The sequence below is a fragment of the Xiphias gladius genome, chromosome 23, assembly GCF_016859285.1.
Source record: "Xiphias gladius isolate SHS-SW01 ecotype Sanya breed wild chromosome 23, ASM1685928v1, whole genome shotgun sequence".
In the NCBI taxonomy this organism is placed as follows: domain Eukaryota; kingdom Metazoa; phylum Chordata; class Actinopteri; order Istiophoriformes; family Xiphiidae; genus Xiphias; species Xiphias gladius.
This window is the reverse complement of record NC_053422.1, coordinates 17,462,968-17,484,212: the sequence shown is the minus strand read 5'-3', so window position 1 is coordinate 17,484,212 and position 21,245 is coordinate 17,462,968. Positions and strand designations below refer to the sequence as shown.

General features: G+C 41.2%; 1 protein-coding gene across 3 annotated transcripts; it reads right to left on the bottom strand.

Moving 5' to 3' along the window:
• Positions 1-357: 357 nt before the first annotated feature.
• On the bottom strand, positions 358-20,256 carry kdm3b (lysine (K)-specific demethylase 3B). Of its 3 annotated transcripts, none has more exons than XM_040119495.1 (25): positions 19,618-20,256; positions 14,761-14,925; positions 13,894-14,007; positions 13,403-13,508; positions 12,598-12,722; positions 12,454-12,513; positions 11,611-12,312; positions 10,303-11,500; positions 10,007-10,223; positions 9,649-9,863; positions 9,320-9,472; positions 9,009-9,116; positions 8,753-8,880; positions 8,361-8,661; positions 7,998-8,251; positions 7,284-7,556; positions 6,956-7,127; positions 6,729-6,819; positions 5,984-6,114; positions 5,731-5,850; positions 5,272-5,295; positions 3,334-3,473; positions 2,872-3,048; positions 2,623-2,757; positions 358-1,452 (listed from the first exon to the last, which is right to left on the bottom strand). In XM_040119495.1, the coding sequence occupies exons 1-25, from the start codon at positions 19,822-19,824 to the stop codon at positions 1,372-1,374; spliced, it is 5,397 nt and encodes a 1,798-aa protein (XP_039975429.1). In that variant the 5' UTR covers positions 19,825-20,256; the 3' UTR covers positions 358-1,371. The 3 variants fall into 3 exon arrangements, with proteins under 3 accessions (XP_039975429.1, XP_039975432.1, XP_039975433.1); XM_040119498.1 differs by having other exon boundaries at positions 8,361-8,658; XM_040119499.1 differs by having other exon boundaries at positions 10,303-11,464.
• Between the last annotated feature and the right edge of the window lie 989 nt (positions 20,257-21,245).

Here is a 21,245-nt window from a genome sequence, read left to right as displayed (position 1 = left end):
CATTATTCAAATGGCAGAAATTTGTATTTGTATTCTATTTTAATAATCAAGCAGTAAGTCATATATCAGTGGGATTCCAAATATTATAGGATTTGCTTCCTTTATCTGTGATATATCAAACTGAATATCTTTATTGGACTGTATGTTCAAAACAAGCAATGTGAGATCACCTTTCTCAAAAAAATAATCAACTTACAGTAATTGATAGTGAAAACAACAGTTAGTTAAAGCCCTAATTCAAAAATTTTAATATTTTTCATTGTTTTATAGATGCCCTGGTAGCACATGATATAGGTTTTTGACAATAGAGCACCTGAAAGACAACGTGTTGAGTAAAAGTACACTTCAAGCAAACGGTCATTTTTGTAAACTTTATTTGTGAAAAATCAAACAGACTGCTAAGATCAATATATATATTGATACAATGTTAATGGCCAGTAGTTCTGTTCAGCTGCAATTGTGATTCTTGAACAATGTTGTTGGAAGTCTTCAGTTCATTCAGCCCATGGGACAAATATACACCAATCAGCCACAACATTAAAACCAGCTACTGATTTCAATGTTGTGGCTGATTGATGTAGGTGAACAAGCCCATGACTTAGAAAAAAAACAAAACAAAACCAAAAAAAAAAAACTGCCCTCTCTGAAGTCTTTCTGATCATTACCTTGTGGTGTATAAAAAGAAAAGACTTCTTACTCTAAAACTGAAATAAGAAAACTAAAAATACAAAACTTTGGTCTGCTTCCCTTCACTGGCTGCTTTGCAAATTCATTTCAGCCACAGAGGGCAGAAGCAATCAGCTGTTTAAAAACTCCAACAACAAAAAAAAAAAAAATCTACAAAAACAGGTTAACCTTGTTCCTATTGAAGAAAAATAATATCAACGTCATCAAAATAGGAAAAGTTAGCCCAGTACTCACATTATGTCAGTCGCTTATAAGGTAGCTGAACCTCTGCTCCAAAGGCACGTCAGCTTTTACCTCCCTTACTCTCACAACATACATATACAATGAGAACAAGAGAACAAACACACTGACCTTAAATACAGAGTTAATCAAAAAAACAAGAAAAAAAAAAAAAAAAAATAGGGAAAACAACTAGACATGTTTGAGCGTACTGTGTAACAGCGATAAAGGACTTCCTTCATCAAAGCGCTGACTAGCCCCTCCCAGTCTAATCCCTCCCCAGATCAAATGTTCTCTTGCCCCAAAAACAAATCTTCACTGCCCCAAAAAACCTACACTCTATCTTTGTACTCTGCACTCTGCAGCTTGTACATGTGTATGTAGGTATGTATTTATACTGTGTGTGTACGTAGTGGTGTGGTCTTCAGAGGCTGGTTGTCTTGGAACAGCGTTAAGTGAGAGGAACTAAGGGCGTGCTAGTTTAGGTTCATGGGCCTTCAGTGTCCCAACAGCGTCCTTCACTGCGTGATAGATGATGTTCTTCACCTGAGGAAGTTGACAGGAAAAGTCTGTTAAAACAGTGAAAGACATGGACACAAATCTCCTGCCTCAGAACGATAATACCTCACACTGAATAGGGCTGGGTATTGTTTGACATTTTTCAGTGCTAGTTCATCACAATATCTGAGTTTCACTTAGTAAAACAATATTTTTTTGTATATATTTTCTAGTAACATGCTTTTCTACAATTTTTTTTTGTATTTAACAAAAGTAGTAAAGGTTCACAAATGTTTTATGCTGTCTAAACAGAAGCAGCTGTACATGAGCTCTGTCTATAAAATACAGATGAAAACTGGCAAAATTATAATTTAAATCACAAACCGTCCAATCAAAGAATAAGTAAAAACAGTACAAATCTGAGCATGCATTTGATTCTGACTTTAGCTACCTGTGTCAAGACTGCCGAACTACACAATGGAGAAATTTTTGTTTTTGGTTATGCCATAAACCAAACCTTTTGTCACCATATCTAGTTTAACATTCCTTTAATGATGAATGCTGTTTGGAAATATCCAAGGCAGCCACCATTGTTTACTGTCCATTATGATATTTCTTAACAGAATTAATCCTGTCAGAAGAATTTTAAGATATGAATTATAGGTTAATGTCACAAACTGACAGTCGTATTTGTCCCTATGTTGCTCTTGTGCCACTCTGCTATCAGCGTGTATGTGTTTGAGGCACACATACAGTATGCTTGCAGAAATATGGCAGAGGAGAAGGGGGGGGGGGGAGCCTCTGCTTACTACTTTTCCTAGTGACACTTTCATGTGCTGTCCGGAAGATTTTAAAAATCACTTCAGTCAAAGGAAAGACTTTGGACTTAAAAAAAGAAAAACTGTTATGAGCTAACATGCAGTTGTGAGCTGCTTTGAATGAACTGACATGTCATTTTGCAGTGTGCAATTTCCAATTATATTGGTTAATCTTGATTTCCGTCAGTTCAGACTTTTATTTAATTACTCTAAGCAACTAACAAACCTAGTCTGCATCAATCACTTCTCTAGAATGTGAAACCAGCAGATTACAAAGGTGTGAACAGAGTTACATAGACTGTGGCATACTGCTTACAGACAACAGTAAAAAAAAAATCATTTTCTAGTTTAATGATTGAGAATGTGAGACTGAAACTATATGACAGAAAAGCACACCAACCTGTAGCTTGTCTTCGTGGTTTGTATGTGTAGTGGACAGGTGTCTGAACTCCTGGGTCAGTCTAAAACAGTGCCTCACATGCTCTGGAGACACAAAGTCCTCAGCCACCTTGATACAGCTGTACAGGTTGTGCACCTGGGTGGGGAAGTGCAGAAAATGTTAATAAGGCAAGATAGCACAGACATGAATCACGAACCATGGAACATTCATAAACAATGTGAAATGTACAGCAAGCTCCCTCAGTCTGACCTGGTGTGGTGCTCCAGCAGGGATGAAAACAGCATCTCCTAAGAACTGTACAATGGCCCAGCCCTGGACACCATATTCTTCATAAAGCCTGCGGCGGAGCACCTGGTCCAGGTACCAGCTCTGGTCATGAATGGGGTCGTGGTCTGGGGGGTTTTCTTGACCCTGCTCCTCTCCCACCTGAAACAGATAGATAAACCATGACATAATGCTTCTGACTAACCTGAACCAAACTATCTTTGGTCGTTGCTGGAAACCAGCTGATGATATTTCTGATTTTTGTTTGTTCATTACAAAGGCTATCGTCTGACATCAGGCTGTAGGGAGTGCTTCTTTCATACCATTCATCACTGTGATTGTAAAGAACCCTAGGCCTGGGATTAAAATATGTCACATGCTCAGCCAATGACAGTGTAGCTTGAGGGATCAGATGGTATTCGAGAGAGAAATCTACTGGCTGCTGACCTTGCGGAGCAGTTCTCTGATCTTCTCAGCATCCTTGGCAGCATAGATGTGCCAGAGTGCTCCAGGTTTCTCCTTTCCCTCGTACACCCTCCGCTTCGTCATTTCATCCACATCACCCTCCTCGATGGTGGTCATGACCTCTGGAGGACCAAACATAAACAACACCACACACACACACATACAGGGCACCAAAGGGTCATCAGGAGTGTCTCTTTAACGACAGGATTTTACAGTTTCTTCTTTAGGTGGGCTCATGAGTTATTGCTGATGTTTCAGCGTTACTTAAACACCATGGTCTTTTCATTATTCTGGTTTGATGACTGTCTAAATGTATCAAGCCTCAATTGTGGGACAGTGACTCGGCCTGTCAAGATACATCTGCATTTCTCATCTGTCATAGCATAATTCTTAAGCAACTAAATTAATGTACATCCATCATACTGTTGGCGCAAGGCTGTAGTTCTCAACTGGTAGCTCATGACCCTGTAATGGGTTGCAGGTCCATTATAAGTGCACTGCAGGACTGAGTGCCATAGCAGTTTAACTCTGAAGTGCACTTATTTACCAGCGCTGCTATTGAAACACTGTTTACAGCTGCATCGTGTGGCTGTCATGACACAAACATCCAACGGCTGTCCTTTATGTTTTTCCCCCAAAGAACTGTGATTAAAAGAAAGACAATGTATATAAACAGAGACTAGCCTTTGGCAAAACATGAAAATGGCATGGCAGGACTACTGTTTCTAGTGCATGAAAGCATTGTAGATTATTGCACTATTAATTTGGAGAAATCAGTGAAAATGGTTCAGATTTTCAGTGATGTTTGGCTTCCGACTACAAACAAATATGGATCCTGTAGCTGGACCTGTTGAGAACTACCAGGGCAAAGAAAAGGATAAGTTACAGACTACACAGTCACATTTACTGACACAACATTCACATCCACAGTCTTAAGATTGATTGTACAGAGCAGCTGCTGTAATCACTACTGACTGAAAGATCACTAACCTCTCAGTTTAGTACTGACTTATGAGTTATTCAGAAAGATGTTAAGTCTAAGCAAACACATTAATGACTGATGTATTTGCTTCAGTGAACCTTTGTCTTTCACCAGCCCAAGGCTGTTTATTCCCAGTGTTTCTCTTCACTATCTAATCGTGTGTGCATTTAGCCAAGTGATCAGGTACCAGAAGTCAACAGTGTCACTGTGTGTATGCTGGCATAGTTTTTATTATCTGGTCAATCACAAATGATTCCCTCAAAGACACAAGTTCTGTTGCCAGGCTAAATCAGTGTGTTTTTTTTTTTTTTTTTTTGGTGTGTGTGTGTAAAATCCCCCGGTCTTAAGGAGAAGAGGAGGGACCGGTGTATAACGACAGCATGCCTATAGTTATACTGTTGGGTGAATCTCAGTGTCACTGTGATGAGTGAGAGGAAGCCTGCGAGGAAGTAGTGATGCCAATTCTAGAGGCCCTTCATTCAATTTTTTCTCCCACAGTGTAAGGACCAGAGCACAGCTCACCCAAGATTAGCAGGAACTGAAGATAGCCCCACTGCTGTAGTTATATGAGATGTTGTGTGAACTCCATATCAGTTCATAGAATTCACATTACTGCACTGACTGAACCCCAAACAGCCCACTCCATTTTTAACCCAACTCTGAAATCAACATAGAAGTAGAAAGTGTGGATCTCCAAAGAGCAATAACAGGAATTTCAATACCATCTGTTAATTCATTTAAGGTGTAAATAAAGGTGGCATTTACATAGAAACGTAGAACGGGGTAAAAACCATGCCACAGTAGAAACAGATGGGTCCCAGTGCTCTGCCCCCTACTGCACAGATAATAACAGAAGGATGGGGTGGAGGAGTGAAGAAGGGGAGTTAGTCTACAAGAAGGGCATGCTACTGAAGTGATACAATTGAAAGTCTACAGACCTTTGCGTCCAGAGATATCTGCCTCTGTGAATGAGAAATTTTACCACAATGTAAATGAGTGAGACCCACTGGAGGGTCTTTTCAGGGTCCTATCCAGACCAATCAAGCCTGGGGTAACTAAAACAGCATAAGCATGATGTTTGGAACACAGCGAGATCAGTTAAATGAAGGACGAGTGAGTATTATCCAATGTTTGAAATGAGTTCTTTTATATTCTACAGTATGTCTTGGATTTGTGATGGGGGGAGAGAAATAAAAATAATAAAAAATAATAATCCAACATTTGCATGTAAAATTGTAAATAAAAATATTTTTACATAATAAAATTTTGGGAAGTAAGTAGCGATTTTGATGACAGTGGTTTGGTGGCTTAATTAATGGTGTAGTGCTACAAGTGTGAGTGTGTAGGTGACAGAGAGGGGGACAAAAGAGAGAAAGGGTGTGTTTAAGTTCACTGACCTTGCTCCTGGTCTCCGTCTCCTTGGGGGATGCCAACATAAACCATCACATTGACAGCATCAGATACATCCAGATGGAGGTTAGTGGTTCCCACCTTCCTGTCTTCACTCGAGATTAAGCCTGAGGGAAAGAAACACAGCGAGACAGAGAGAAGATGAAGACGACTGCAGGATATAACGGCGGGAAGGGGAGAAAGAGATCGGACATTTAAGCTAGTTCACAGGGAATGAAAAATTCAGCCAATCCTTCTCACCATAGGCATTGTACATCTTAGGACCAAGGTCAGGACGCACAAAAAAGTTGGGCAGACGGGCGGCAAGGTTTAGACGACCATCTCTTTTTGTGTACTCAGGCAAGGGGAGGTTTTCCATCAAATCGTCAAACCTGGGAAAAGTATGAAAAATTAATTAAATAAATGACTGACACTACACAAGCAAGGTTTGCAAATGTGTTTTGTACCTTACAAATACTTAACTGGTTCACATAAAAAAATCCTGAAGCAAAACTAAGATTAATGTCTCTTTTTTTTTTTTTTTTTTTTTTTAAATCTTACAACAGAAATAAACGTTTCACAAAAATGGTTGTGTGGAATTTCTCAAAGTAATATGGCCAAAATACAATGGTTATCCCACATTTTAACAAGTTTGTAAGTTTGTAAGTGTGCACATGAAGGTACCATAATGAGATCATCAAATCACCCAGATCCTCAAAGAAATGGCTCAATAATCCATTAATAAATACAACTGATTCCACATGTACCTGATGACTTGTAAATGATGTGATTTTAAAAAATGTGAATCTCATTTTAGCTTGTGAGGTATTTATGAATCTTATCTGTGTATACTGTATATGTATATTCCATTAATACACTATTACCCAAAATAATAGACATTATTATATATAATTAGTGTACTGCACATTTGTAAATAACTCCCTCTGGGGATGAAGAGGGTGGCTCGTTTGTTGAGCAAATGCATCAGACACAAAAAGTTCCTCACCGTGTGGGCATCATGTCCCTGAAGTCTTCCCCTGGGGGCCAATCCTTTAACTTCAACACCATGGGCTGGCCGTCACTATCTTGCAGTCGCTCTGCATTCACAAAAAAACCCATTAGCTAATATTTAACTGCCATCAGAGAGAAATGGGCGATAACACAACATAGTGGCAGGCCCATCAAGCCAAACTACAAATAAGAATAATTTAGCAAAAACAGGTGGGCACTCACTGGAGATGACCTGGAAGCCGTCCCAGAAGTCTCGCACCTTCACATCAGAGATGATAGCGCAGTTTCTACAGTTGACCAGGTCTACATCCTGGTCTCCAAACTCCTCACTGAAGGCTTCAGGCCGCCACAAATTAGCTTTCAGACGTTTATGTATCCCTGACACCAACACAGGCTGGACACGAAGGAGAAGAGATGAGGCAGATGACAGAGCAACAGAAGTCAGTGCAGTCAAGTTTCAACCCATGTTTCTCCATCAGCCAGCTATCTGCGTATTCTGTATTCTTCAGTGTCCTGCGAAAAATTGAGTTACACTAATTGTGGTTCTTACTTGTCCCTGCTTCCAGCACTCTCTGAAGATCTTCCAGTTGTTGCTGTTGCTGGGATCCTGTAGGCAGAGGAGTCGTCCATCACAGAGCCAGGAGTGTGAAGTATGTGGTTCTAAAACACTAAGGCCCATTACTCCATCTTTGCGGCCCCCCAACACACCAAGCTCGCCACCTTCAGAGGCCCCAGTGCGACGGCCTTCTGCCTTCTTGGTCTCCACAACCGAGGCGATGATGTGATCCAGGAAGTTTGGGAGGCTGCTCTTCAGCTTGTCACTCTGGCAGACATAGAGGATTTTTTTGTTACTCAGCTTGTACTTGAACTTAACAGTGAATAATTTGACGTAACATATTTTTTTTTTGTAGTTTCCACTTTGGATTTTCAAATGATAAATTCTGGTTCATTACTACACCAGCAGATGGCAGTAACACAATTTCTAATCAATTCAGTTATTCCTAATCATAGGTTGTTTTTTTTTTACCATTTTAGTTACGCTTGTTGAAATTTTTTTTTTCAAGCTCTATTTTGAATTTAGGATAAACTAATTAGATATAATAATTAGATATAAATTGTGTAAAATAAAGTTAGGGTGGCACATTGACTTCCACAGCGTTAGACTAGTTCAGAAACTGATCTCTTTGATAGGCATTTTACTATAGATGTGTACACTTGGAACACTTCATTAAATTACTTGTAATAATAAAGGTTTTATACATACGCCTGCTGAGGTAAAGACTGAGGGGAATGGTACCCCGCTCTCTCCAGGGCCCTGGGGGAGTTTGCCCGGTCCAGAGTTGAGGAGATCCCGGAGACTGGACCCTTCAGGTTTGGACTGGGCCATGCTGGAGCCCAGTAAGAGGCTGTTAAATAGTTTAGGACTAGAAGCAGAAGGCTTTGACAGGGCACTGAGTGAGTCAAGGCCAAAGGGAGGCCGACTGTCTCGACTCATCATGGAGCGAAGTGAACCGGATTCTACAATAAGATGGCAAGAAGATGGTGATATAACTTCAACTTTAATATAGACTGACTTTTTTTATGCACTCAGATTACACTGACTCTGCACTGGCTCTTTCATGCTTACCCTTGGTGTCATCCTTGGCTTTCTGTGTGGCCAAGTCTGCTAACCAGTGCAGAGCAGAGCTGTTGCCCTCTCCCGATGAGCGCGACTCCTTGGCAGAGGACTGGGTGAGGTTGCAGGGGGAGGATGTACCGCTGGTGGAGTTACTAGTACTGCCCACACTTTCCCCGCCCCCACTGTCTGATGACACTGCTATTTGTGTAGTTTCTGTTTTGATTGCTGACGTTTCTCCCTCTGATTTTGGAGTGGTGCCAATGCCAGAAGCTGCAGCTGCAAGGCCACCACCACCGCTTGTTGTAGACTGCTGAGACAAGCACAACCAGATGTTAGAGCCTTCATGTTTAACACTTAAAACTGAGAAAGACTAAGAAGAAGATGTTGTGGCACAACAGTACCTGTGAAATCCCATTAGGAGCACTGGGGCGCACTAAAGGCTTAGTGTGTCGACTGGCGCAGGGACAATTGGCCTTAATACCCCACTTGCCCCTTGCTGAATGCACCATGTCTCCTATGTTGTAAAGAGCTAAAAGAGAAAGGAAATAAAATCAATCATTACAGCTCTTAGTGCACCAATAAAAGATCATGCTTATACTTGATGCTCAATAGGCAGGGATTTATAGAATTATGATTTTATCATAATGTATGTGTTACCTGTCCCCGGTATAATCTGCGTAGGCATCAGGTTCTGTGGCTCATGAGGTTGACCTTTGGCACATTTCAACCAAGAGAAAACCTCATCCTCCGGACCTTCATCTACATCTACAAGAAAGAACATATTGACCTGTGTGTTTCAAATGCACTAAACCTCAAAACACGTCACTAAGTATTAACCTTCTCAACACATTTATGTAATTGTAATAAAAAATACACAATAAAACAGAAAAGTTAGGTTAACACAGTAATAATGTGGTAAACTGGTTAACTTAGCTAAAATTTCCCTACGTGTCAAGGTAATGACTCACCCTCCCTAGGCCTGTTCCTGCGGAGCCGATAGCAGTCCAGACACACTCCAAAACCACACTTGCGGCACACCCAGTGGATGTTGAACAGGGTGGTCTCACATACGTCACACATTTCTCTGACACCTCGCACAGCTCGTTTCCACGCCACTTTCTCTGAAGGACAGGCCAAAGAAAAGGAAAGGGAAGGGGGAAAAAAATAAAATAAATAAACAGCGTTATATACAATGACACTTCTGACAGGTTGAGTGTTGAGACAAAATGTAGGACAAAACCACAAGACAAGGCACTAAAAGAAAACATGGGCTCAGGCGAGATGCCTTTACACTCACGGTGAGGTTCCACCATCATCATGGCCTCCTTCTCAGACATGACCAACTGGCAGAACTGGTCTCCCACATTGGCCAGGATGTACTTGGATGTATCGAGGTCAAGCCCCTCTTGGACTGCTGGTGCAGGTAGCCACAGACCCATAGCCATGGAATCACTCTGCTGAGGACTCAGGAAGCCTTCCACGCGCAGTACACCTTTACGAGTGAAAGCCAACCTGGTCAAAGGCAAAGAAAAAGTTAACTTAGTAACAAATCAATAGTTTGTGATGATTGCATCCTCTATTCTGATAACTTTCCTTTACAACACTCAAACACAAAAAGTGAGAGACGGTTGCAACCACCGGCAAATAATCCACACCTTCTGAAGTGGAAGAAACGACAGGCTACATTTGGGTCATCATCATCATCGCTGTCTTCGTCTGTATTTCGATATTTACGGTAACGCTCCAGGCGGCACTCGCGGCACTTGTGCAAGTGAGGGGCCACATTGATGCAGGAACCATCCTGGAGAAAGGACTCACCAGACTGCTTCAAACGACGCACCTTGCTCTGGTCTTTTAACACAGACTGGCCCACTAGAGGACACAACTGAGTGTTAATTCCGTTGCTTAGTTTGTTAACACAAAGGATTCAGAATTTTCTTATGAGACTTACCTTTGAAAGGCTTATTACGTGGACGGCTCTTAGAAGCCCCCTGGACTTTAGTTTTCTGCAGCATAGCCCCATCCTTTGTAGGGTGTGGTGGCCCTCCTAGGACTTGGCCTTTCTCTGGGCCCTCTTCATTCTCACTCAGGTCTGACAGGTCACTGTTGCTGCTGGAGTCAGAGTCACGTTTGGACGATTGCCCTCTTTCCTCCAGGGTGAACTTCTGAGACTGGCTCTGGTCAAAGGACACAGGCACGTCCTCCATTCCACCAGGGCCAGTACTTCCAAACATGGAACAGCCTGAGGTGGATGTAGGCATCTCCCCAACCTCTTGCTCCTCCTTTGTCACAGCCCCATCACTCTGTGACTTCTGGGATGAGGCCGGTGCTGGAGAGGAGGAAGAGCTGGGTGAAGCAGCTGCTGAGAGTGCTGGGAAAGGGGAAGACATAATCCCCTTAGGTGGCTCTGTCATAATGAAGAATTTTTGCTTGCTGTCCGAGGCAGGAACCAGGGTCTGTGGCTCAGTCCCACTGAGTCCAGCAAAGGACGTGTGGGAGGTTTTGTCCCCATATGCCAGAAATGGATTAGTAGGCTCTTTGGAAGCTTGCAGAAAAAGGTTCTGGTGGCTATCTGAAGTATTAAAACCAGACTGCAGCCCTAAGCCCGTTGTAGAAGTTCCATTATTACTGCTCTTCTTAGAAGTACTTTGGGCTCCGGAAGCTGCAGTCAGACCGCCAATACTTAGACCAGAGCCTCTTCCTCCTGCAGAGCCACCCATGCCCTGGAAGCCTGATGACGATTTATTGAGCACACCATTTCCCGTTGGATGGGTCTCAGGCACTTTGGGCTGCTCAGGCTTTTTCAGCCCTTCAGTGGAGGTTGCAGGCTTGAAAAGGCTTGGGGGCTCTTTACTCAGACTCTCAGACACTGCGGTGAAGTAATTGGTGTCCTTGGATTGGGTCTGACCGGCAGTTAGGCTTGGGCCTGAGCCAGAATTCTGGGTCATGCACTGGAAAAACAAGTTTTGGTCTTGCTGGGATTGAGTCTCATTCTTTGCTCCACCAAAGCCAAAGCCAAACGGCCTGGGAGTGTCCTGGGAGGTTGTGGTAGTGGCAGGAGCTCCGTTGGTCTGAGAGGTAACATCTCCAAATACAGGAGCAGCAGGTGCAGCCTGGGGCAAACGAAAACCCAAGGCAGTTTTAGTGCCCTGAGAAACAAAATAATATGGTAAAGTAAAAATGATATTGATAGTAAAAAGAAAATTATGATGACATCACATAATGGTATTGACAGTACTGATCATATTTATTTTCTTACCTCAGTCTGGCTTCCCCAGGTGGGGGCTTTAGGACTAAAACCCACAGAGGCAGAAAGTGCCACACTAGGTCCACTGTCATGTGACCAAGAAATGGTGACAGGGCCTGGGGAAACAAGAGCTGCTGTTTTGCTAAAGGCTGACTGGGAGGCCTCCTCTCGGTCTGGCTGGGGGCATGGTGAGGCCTTGGGGGCAGGAGCACCAGGGACCAAACTTGGCATCTGGCCTAGTGAAGGGAAAGATGTGGTGGAGAAGGGAGAGGGGGCTGGTTTGAGGGGAGGAGGAGTGGGGGTGTGAGTAATGGTGGTGGTGGAGTCTGCTGCCCCTTGTGTGGAGAGTGAGCGACCATTTTCCTTGACATGGGCTGGATAAAGAGGAGGAGTTGCATTTGATTGGTCCATTTGGAGTGAGGAATTGGTGTTGGGGGACGACACTCTGCCTTGAGGAAAGGTTCCTTCGGGAGAGTTTCCGTTTTTGGTTGTGCTGCTGACTCTTTCGCCGGAGTCCCCCATCCACATCCCCATCCCTTCCACTGGGGTTTTGTTGGAGTCGCCACAATTTTGTGCGTCAGCTCCCGTGTCTCCTGCTCCTTTAAAACGTTTCAAGTTCAAGTCATCCTCACCTTCGGAGGCAGTCCTACGTCTGCGTCCACTATCGCCCTTCACCGTTTCACTGTCTTTCCTTCGTCGCCCAATCTTACCAAACTAAAAAGGGAGAAAATGTTAATAAGTAATTCTATTAATACATTTTTAAAAATCTAGAGCTGAAAGTTCTTTAACAAAAAATATACAGCAGAGTACAACCAATTACAAAAAATAGTTAGATTTATAATATGACAACCTTACCTCCTCCTCTGCCAGCATGACATGTATCACACGAGGATCTACTATCTGATTTTCTTCTCCCTACAGCAAAAAAGGTGGTATTTAAGTGTCATCCTTTAAAACCATGGCCAGAATGTATTCAGGTAAAACATAAGCATCATTTACCTTATCCAAGGTAATCTCCATAATGTGTGAAATAGGGTTGTGCTGCGAGACCAGCCCTGAGGCCCAGCACTCCTCAAACTCTGGCTGGTACACACGAACCCTGCGTCCTTGAATAGTGTATGAACCTGAGGGCAGGACCAGTGAGAAAAGTACAAGTTACATTCTGGAAGATTTAAAACATATGTAAGGGATGTAGAACGGATGGTACACTAGATCATATCTAAATTGGGGCCAGTTTTGTTTCAAGAGTGAACACATCACCACCAATAGCCAAGCAGCATCGGCAGCATCATTACTGCACTGTGCGACAGTATCCACAGTCTGCATTTTCACTATGACACCTATTTTCAGCAGGCTGTTATTTGTATGTGCAATTTTGTTATAGTATATGTTTCATTTAATTCAGAGCAATGTAAACTGGAATGCATGTTTATCTAAACTATTTAAATGATTTAAACTATATTGTTTAGATTTAAATTTGATTACATATTAAATTATCTGTTACAGTCTACACCAAAAAGAGAAACGACTGGCGGTAGATATTTTGGGACTTTATTTTTCTTGTTTTCACAATTGCAGTGCTTAATATCTTTTTTTTTTTTTTGTAACTGCAGCTGGTGACAGATGCCAGGTTTAAGCATTTCAAATGAAGTCAAATTTTTTCCAATTCCAGTGCTGTTGATTTGAGCAGGTGCACAAAATAAAAACATTACATGGGAAACACTGTTAAGACAAAATACCCCAGAGAACACATGGAGGAAGTTAAGGAAATCAACATAAAAAAATGGTGAAAATTGAGTCTTACCCTTCCTGAATATCTCCTGCAGTTCAAAGTCAGTACACCAGCTGGAGATGGCAGCCTGCAGGGAGGGCTGCTCCAACAGCAAAGGGTGTCTTGTGTCTTTATCAACCTGTGCAAGGACAAATTGCACACTGCCCTGAAACAGTGCTAGCAATAATGTGGAACAAATACATGTGTGTAACGGTATACTAAAATATTACATCAAAGAACAGTATTGCAACTAAGAGTTATTATTTCCCTTATTTATCATTTAGTTCGAAAAGTTATAGCAAATGTCCTGTACAAAAAATGTCTATTTTTTTCTAATAGTCAAAAAAATCCTTTAGGTATTCAGTTTATAGTCATTAAAAAAATAAAAAAACAGAAAACGGCAAGGAAATCAAATCCGAGAGGCTGAACCAGAAAATGTTTTTACTATTTTTCCAAACTATTTGTTTTAGCTCTGAAGAACACTACTACTTGATTAAAAAACACTAAAAAACCAACTTACACACCTCAAACCTCTGGACAGTTTTGTTATCAGGCAGGAACTCAAAATTCTTGTTCCCAAAATATTCCACGGGAACCAACGATCCTAAACCCACTCTATCCACTAGGGAACGGAAAGCCTGAGGAAAAAAACAAAACAAAACATAAAATTCTTTGACCCTGTAGAAGAACACTTAATATCTGTATTCAATTCAGCGGCAAAAAGGAAACAGGAAAATTATCCAATTTTACTTTTTTTCTGCTAGTAATACCCACATGAACACATTAACTGAGTTCAGACATAAGCTGAAGCACAAGCACAGGCAAATGGCCATCCGCATTAGGCATAAAGAGAAACAACAACTCAAACTGGAGGGTGAGCTGGAGCTGTGACTACACTTGTAGTCTGGGTGGGAGGGGTGGACCAGGGAAGTAAAAGGTCTGTGTAGTCTATATCAGGGTGTAGTACAGGGTCTGACATGAAAGAGTGGGAAAAGTGCAAATTTCATTTTCAAATGAATCACAATGGCCTGGAAAAACATTAGTCATAGAGGACGTTAAATTGCCCTCTACCTGCCCCAGCGGCAAACACCGGGGAGTAAAAAGTTAGCATTTTTTCTTAATATCCTCATTCTCAAGAGTACTGCATCGCTTACATCAACTTTCTGGAAAATGTTATTGATTTTGTTACTTAAAACCAGTTAGTAATGGTCAAGTCTAAACTTGAGAAGGAATGCTTAAACTAAAAGCTTAAGTTATTGAATACAACCATGGTTGCCAAATAGGACTGAGCCTATCTGGCAGCCATAGTAGGCCTTGTGCTGATCCCCCGCTTCAACAGGTAGTCTTGACTTGTACATATAGCACACTCCGCTGTCCAGCTGATCACTCACCAGTGCAGGCCAGGCAGTGGCTGAGGCTGGGGCTCCAGTAGTCCCAGTACCATCGCTCCGATTGGCCCAAACAATGGAGTCTTCTACCAACACTGCTTTCACCCCTTTATCATACACCTGCACCCAGGAACAACGCTGCGAAGCGTTCTCAAACTCCACAAATACCTGCAGTCGGAAAAACAGAGAGAGCCAGAACATAAAAACGGGAACTTTTAAGAGATACAAGAAGGCTACAGTTACTTTACTACAGTGCTACCTCAGGAGCTGACTAACCTTTTCATAAAATCTGAACTTCAAGTAACTCTAAAAAAAAAAATCAACTTAACATCTTCTGGGTATCATACCACATCTTTTTTTTTTTAAAGAAATACTGTCATTGGACTGGTAAGCTACTATCTGTCAGTGCAGAAGGTTACACCGATCCACTTCAGCTGCCAAGATCTCATTAGACAATTAACTGAAATTTAGTCAACTAGCAAAGCCATACCTGTGTGTACCAGCAACCCCCTCTGAAAGAGCATTTCATAACCGTGATAATATTTAGTTTCATACTAATACACTCAGTTTGTTAAAATGGCAATACTAGAAAAGGAAAATGTCCAGTCTGTTTCATTAATGTCATCATTTGTTTGTAAACTTTTCAAGCTGTGCCGTTTATAACAGTATGACAGAATCTGTCTAGATCTATGGTAAGTTTGTGTGTCACGGGTACAGTATGATCATACACAATTTTGTCCTGTGTACATTTAATAAAAATCAGACTAGAGGAAGAGATGGACAGCACACTTCATTTTTCATAGAACTAGGATGTGACTGACTGACTCACGTTAGCAGTCCCCCTGACAGGATCACAAAGGGGAGTGCCTGTCAATCATTAGTTTCTTGCTACTTTTGTTTAAAAGAAAAAGTTAATGATTAAATTGCTTTAAATGGCAAACACAGCCCTTAAAAAAAAAAAAAACATTCAAGAGTCGGTCCTTTGCTGACTTAAAGCAAATAAAATTATATTTAATATGTAAACTGCTGTAGTAAATGTTATTTCTTAATTGTATGTAATTTGTTCCTACATTCTAGTTGTGTTCAAAATTTGCTCTTAAGTGGGATTTAATTTGAATTAGGAGGATGATATGCACACACTTCAATTAGTAATAAATGGATTGGAATTTGTTTTCGTTACAAATGTCTCAGTTGGTGGTATTTTTTATTATTACTTTTTTTTTAAAATAAGCCTTAATTTATCCAGGTAGGTTCGGTGAGGGTGACTGCCCTATCTTAGCAATTACCAGCTTCACACTGACAGATACACACTATAAGACCTACCAGATGCCAAGCATAACCACAGACTTATCTGATGGCCACGGAGAAGTCCAGAGACACTCTGTAAGAATATGCTGCGATTACTACAACCCTGTCTCCTTATGCAAGACATTTTAGTTATCCATCCTCTTTTCTAATTCCAAATAACAGAATAATACTGGTTTGCACCAATTAACAATGGATGATCCAACTGAACAATAAAACTCCAAAGCCAACGTTTTAAAAATTAAAAGCAAACAACCACACATAGTAAACTTCACAACACACATTCCTGAGCTCCTTCTTCTCACTCTCTGAGTGTGAGATTTTTACCACTGACTTTTGTCACGCGTTTCGAAGACACCATGACACCTCCTATTTGTCAGAGTTGTAAAGTTGATAGTGGAAGTTTATTATTTTGTGGACTTGAATAAGGTAAAAACAACACAGACACTGCTAAGCTTTTGACTAAAGCTGTTCTATGTAACGGAGCAAGCTGTGAAAAACAGACTGGACTGTTATCAGCGTGCCTGACTCCCCCAGTCGCTGCTTCTAGTCAAATCTGAGTTACCGATTAACACCATCGATGCAACTAACTAGCCAATTACCCACTTGCTTAGATTTAAAAGGTAAAAGAGCTGTAGAGTGAATCAGTGAGAGAGACAAGTTAAATTGAAGCTGAAACTTTCTGCTTTATTTGATACTTTGGTATTTGGTCGTTCCTTCCACTGTCAAGAGGACTCTCTTTTTGGACACATATAAAGCTTTCACACATGCACTGCAACCCTGAACTTATCTACACATTACCCAGAGGAGCTGTATGTGAGAACGCAAATGTCCAAATCAGCTGGAATGGACATTAAACAGACTTTACACTTCTAGTACAAAGTCCACGTAATGTCCGATCAAGCCCATATGTGAATAGAGCAGGTCACTGTCCTTAGTACTCTGTATATTCCACAGACCTCCATGTGAAGAGTTTGCATAGGAACTATTTCTTATATAGAATATAGTTACAATGAAAACCTCTTCACAATAATTATTGTGGATTATCAAGAGTAGCTGGGTTATGTTTTTGTAGAAAGACACATTGCTGTTGAATTTTTTAATGCGTTTTTCAAAGCTGCACACACCACAATTGAATGTTTTGGGGCGCCAGCAGACATTTTGGAAAAGGAAAAAAATGCTAGGGTACATAACACCATAAGTAAATGAAGATATATGTTTTTCTTTTTAGTTTGGGTCAATCAACTCTTCAAGTGAAGACTACCTGAGGCACAAGTTTTAAGTGACTAGTGTTTTCGATGTGTGGTAGCTTTAAACGACTAGTCAGTTAAAGATTCCCGTCCCTGGTCCAAACAAAATCATACAGCCAATCACTGCATGCCTCTGGTGGAGCAGCCATTCCCACACACTACTGAAAAGAGTTAGTAAATACTTAGTGATATGACATTTCAAGTTCACTGACACCTGGCCATTCACATTTCCCTACGGAAAATGAAAGGATTAAAAGCTAACCAACAAGTGGTGATTAAAATTCTGAGATTTAACAGTCAATATTCAACAATGAAGTAAACAAATCCCTTCTGAACTCCATCAGGTGTCACTGCACATTTCTGTAGATGCCTCGACAAGTGAATCCAAAAACAGTACACTGAAGGGGTACTAGTGCATCAGTCATGCGGTACAGGTGAATAACACCTGGTTGCATAAATATTATGCTTATATAGTTATGCCTGCAGATCTGTTAAGATCAGCACAGAAATTACCAAGGTGATAACAATATTTTCTTGTACAATACTCCTCGGTAAAAAATGTGATGATACACAATGTGTATCAGGATCTGCTGGTATAGTTTGACTTTTTGTCATGACAGAGTTTCTGGTGTTAACATTTTGCATTGATGTGTGAGAAAAAAAAACTACAACTAAAACTCACATTACTATATTGTCTAGATTAGCTGTACTCAAAAAATACATAAAAATTTGCTGCCAACAATCTGCACTGCCATCTTCTTCACAAACCACTGAATATAGCATCCCAACAAAATGTCTCTAAAAAGTTTAGCACATAAACAAGTTTTTGTGGGGTTTTTTTTTCCTACAGATCCCAGTTGTAATGCTGGTTATTTTGAAGTTCCTGTAACATCAGAAAAGTGGCATTTGCTCTGATTGGTTGAGATCAGGCCACATTGAGGAGGGTGGGGGGAATCAGGGAAGTAAACTTAGGTATAAAACCCATCTTTATTTTCTTAGCACGAAAAGTGGAAGGACTTCTGGTGACCCATGACATAATTTATACAGCAAGGATAATGAAATTAATTTCAAACTTACTGAACAGGTGCACAGTCGTACGTGTCTTTATTTTGTTTTGTTTGTTATAATGAAAATAGGGTTTGTGAGTAGGAGGCTAACATCGGAGGGAACCTGTTTTTGACTGTCTCTTTATCCCCATGAATCAAAGAACAAAATAACAGCAAGGGACAAAATAACAGCAAGACAGAAGACTAATTTCTCTCCGTTTATATCATTGATTGGTCATATTTCTCCAACAAATATCTGTTTTGGTGAAGGCACACCTCAGAAGAGAGAACCAGTCTTGTTCTGCAAAAGATAAAAACAAACCATCTTGTTTTGCAGAAAGAGAATTTAAGTTTGTTTGAGTCTTATTTCCAACAAATAAAAAGTGCACTTCTGCAACAACCTAAAGGAGCATCACTGATTATTGTCCTTAAAAAAAAATAAAAAATTTACTTTGTCTAACAATACATACAGTAGCCAAAGTGGGCACTTATAATTCATTTAATCCTCACTATTCTATTGATTGAAGTCCTTTAGAAATCAAGTGTTCATGGTCATTTAAATATTTTTCTTCGTTTTAATAACCAGCATTTTAGCTATTAGGTGTTTACTTTTTATGTAGGTCACCCACCACCCCATTCTTTTTTTTAAGCAAATCTTACACATTGTCTACACAGCACCGCACAATGTAAACTAAACAGAGCTTGGGAATATTAGTTTCATTCATTCAAGTTCGTATTACATTACGAACTTCGGCGTTAGTCTGAACATTTAACAATCTGGACCCGACAATAAAGTACAAGAAATTCCTGGTTCACCCTCATTTTAACGTGTGAGGCCTTTTAACTAGACTAACGATGGGAACTGACAAGCTAATGCTGTTCTTCACTGCTGCTTTCCCACGATTTAATGCGATGTCGCGATCGTTGAATTAGCTCTAACGCACTCGTGTTTTCCAATTTATAGCTACGAGGTAACGATTAATATTGCTGGAGCTGAATGTCATTCGCTAATAAGCTAAAAAGCGAACAAAGCAAAGGCCGGAAAATCCCCGGCCTCGAGTTTAGCTTCGCCTGACTGCCTGCGACTTGTAGCTAGCTAATATATGTGTGAGCTAACGTTAAAAAATGTACCGACATTGACGATTAAAAAGAGCTAGACGAGGTTTTAAAAACATACTTAATGGATGGCACCCATTGTATATACTTATTGGTGGGTATTTCGCGTTGCAGTACGGCATCATTTGTATGTAAACACTGACCGTCAGCCCTGCAGCGGTGGTTGTTGTTGTCGCCTCTCCTTCGCTAACATCCGGGGCGGCGAGGCCGATAACACTCACTGCCCGCACCGTCCCCCTGAGCCAGTCCCGGGCCCAGGCAGCCTGTTCCGGCTCGGATCCATTCGCGGACCTGCCGTCGTCGAGGAGCAAAAGCAGACGCTTCCCTATCAATTCGAGAGAGTCCCCCATGGTTTGCTCGCAAGCTAGCTGCCTTTAGTCAGCCACCATGAACAGTGTAACTTCTACGCCTGGGATGGGAACTCAAGAACGGCAGAAGACGGGCAGAAGGCGAGCAGAAAATAGCTGCACCGACTTCGTATTCAGCGTTTGCGCACAAGAGAGCTCGTCTCACCCGTTGCACCCGCGGGCACGCAGCGGCGGACCGAGTCACGCCTGGTATTCACAGAGTCGAGATGTTATTGTCCTCGGTGCTAGCGCGACTATCCTGCTCTGTCCGCCATTGAGCCCTGCAACAATCAAACGCACTCCTCGTAGACAGGCAGCACTGCGGAGAGAGAAGCGCAAGTGTGTGCGTGGAAACAGCGACCTCTGGTGGCGGGCCAGCGGACCCAGGGCTCCCGCTGTGCGCCGTAGGATGCTTAGTTTTTCAGCATTTTCCGCAGTGTTAAAGCGGAGGCGGACCGCCTCGCCTGGAATAAAGAAATACAAAGTTGAATCAATTTCAGTGAAATGAAACGTAATTTCCATGAAAGTCAGGCCTTCTGGACTTTTGGAACAGATGACCATTTCGATATTTACTGGTCACAGCGGTCTGAATACCGCTGATATTAATTTTTCTTTTTGACACAAATATTTTGATAATGATTCCTTAAAATTGGCTCCTTAAATCTGAACGATATCCATACTGCAATTTTTAGTAAGCATATACTCCCATACCGGTATATCTGGAATAAGCTAATATCGGATGATGTATCAGCCATTTTTATCGCAACTTTTGTCACCTGGCTCTGATTTCTATCTTGTAACGTAACAAATCCCGTATTTTCAAGCCACGTAGCTGTTGTTGAGGCCATTTCTTACAGGCTAAATTGATCACAAGATGAGATGCCTCATAGTTTGGGTGGCCCACCATCTCTGCCACAGGTTTCTACGGGTTTCTGGTGGAAACCAGTCTCTTATTCCAGTTGTTGAAAATTTCCAAAAACAGTGGCATTTCAGATTTTTAAACAACAACGTAACCCGATGGCGCATCAACCCCTTTGTGTTTATTTATTTTTTTCTTTTCTTTTCTTTTCTTTTTTTGCTTAAGAATGGCTAATTTGTCATCGGTTGGTGTGGCACAATGGCACATATCGCAGTAAAAAATAAAAGCAATAAATAATAACGGCACTCTATATGTAAAACATGCATATACAATGCACCATACTAAACACGACCAATAAACAGAAAATACAAACTACAATAAAAGTCTCGTACGAGTAGATAAAACCATACCTAACACAAGCGCTCACTCTTTATATTCACGCTGTGATTAAAAGTGTTATCATTTACATTTACTTATTATTATCATTATTAGTAGTAGCAATAGCAGTAATAGCAGTAATAGTAGTAGTGTTGGTGTTGTTGATTTTGACCACTAGGAGGTGCTC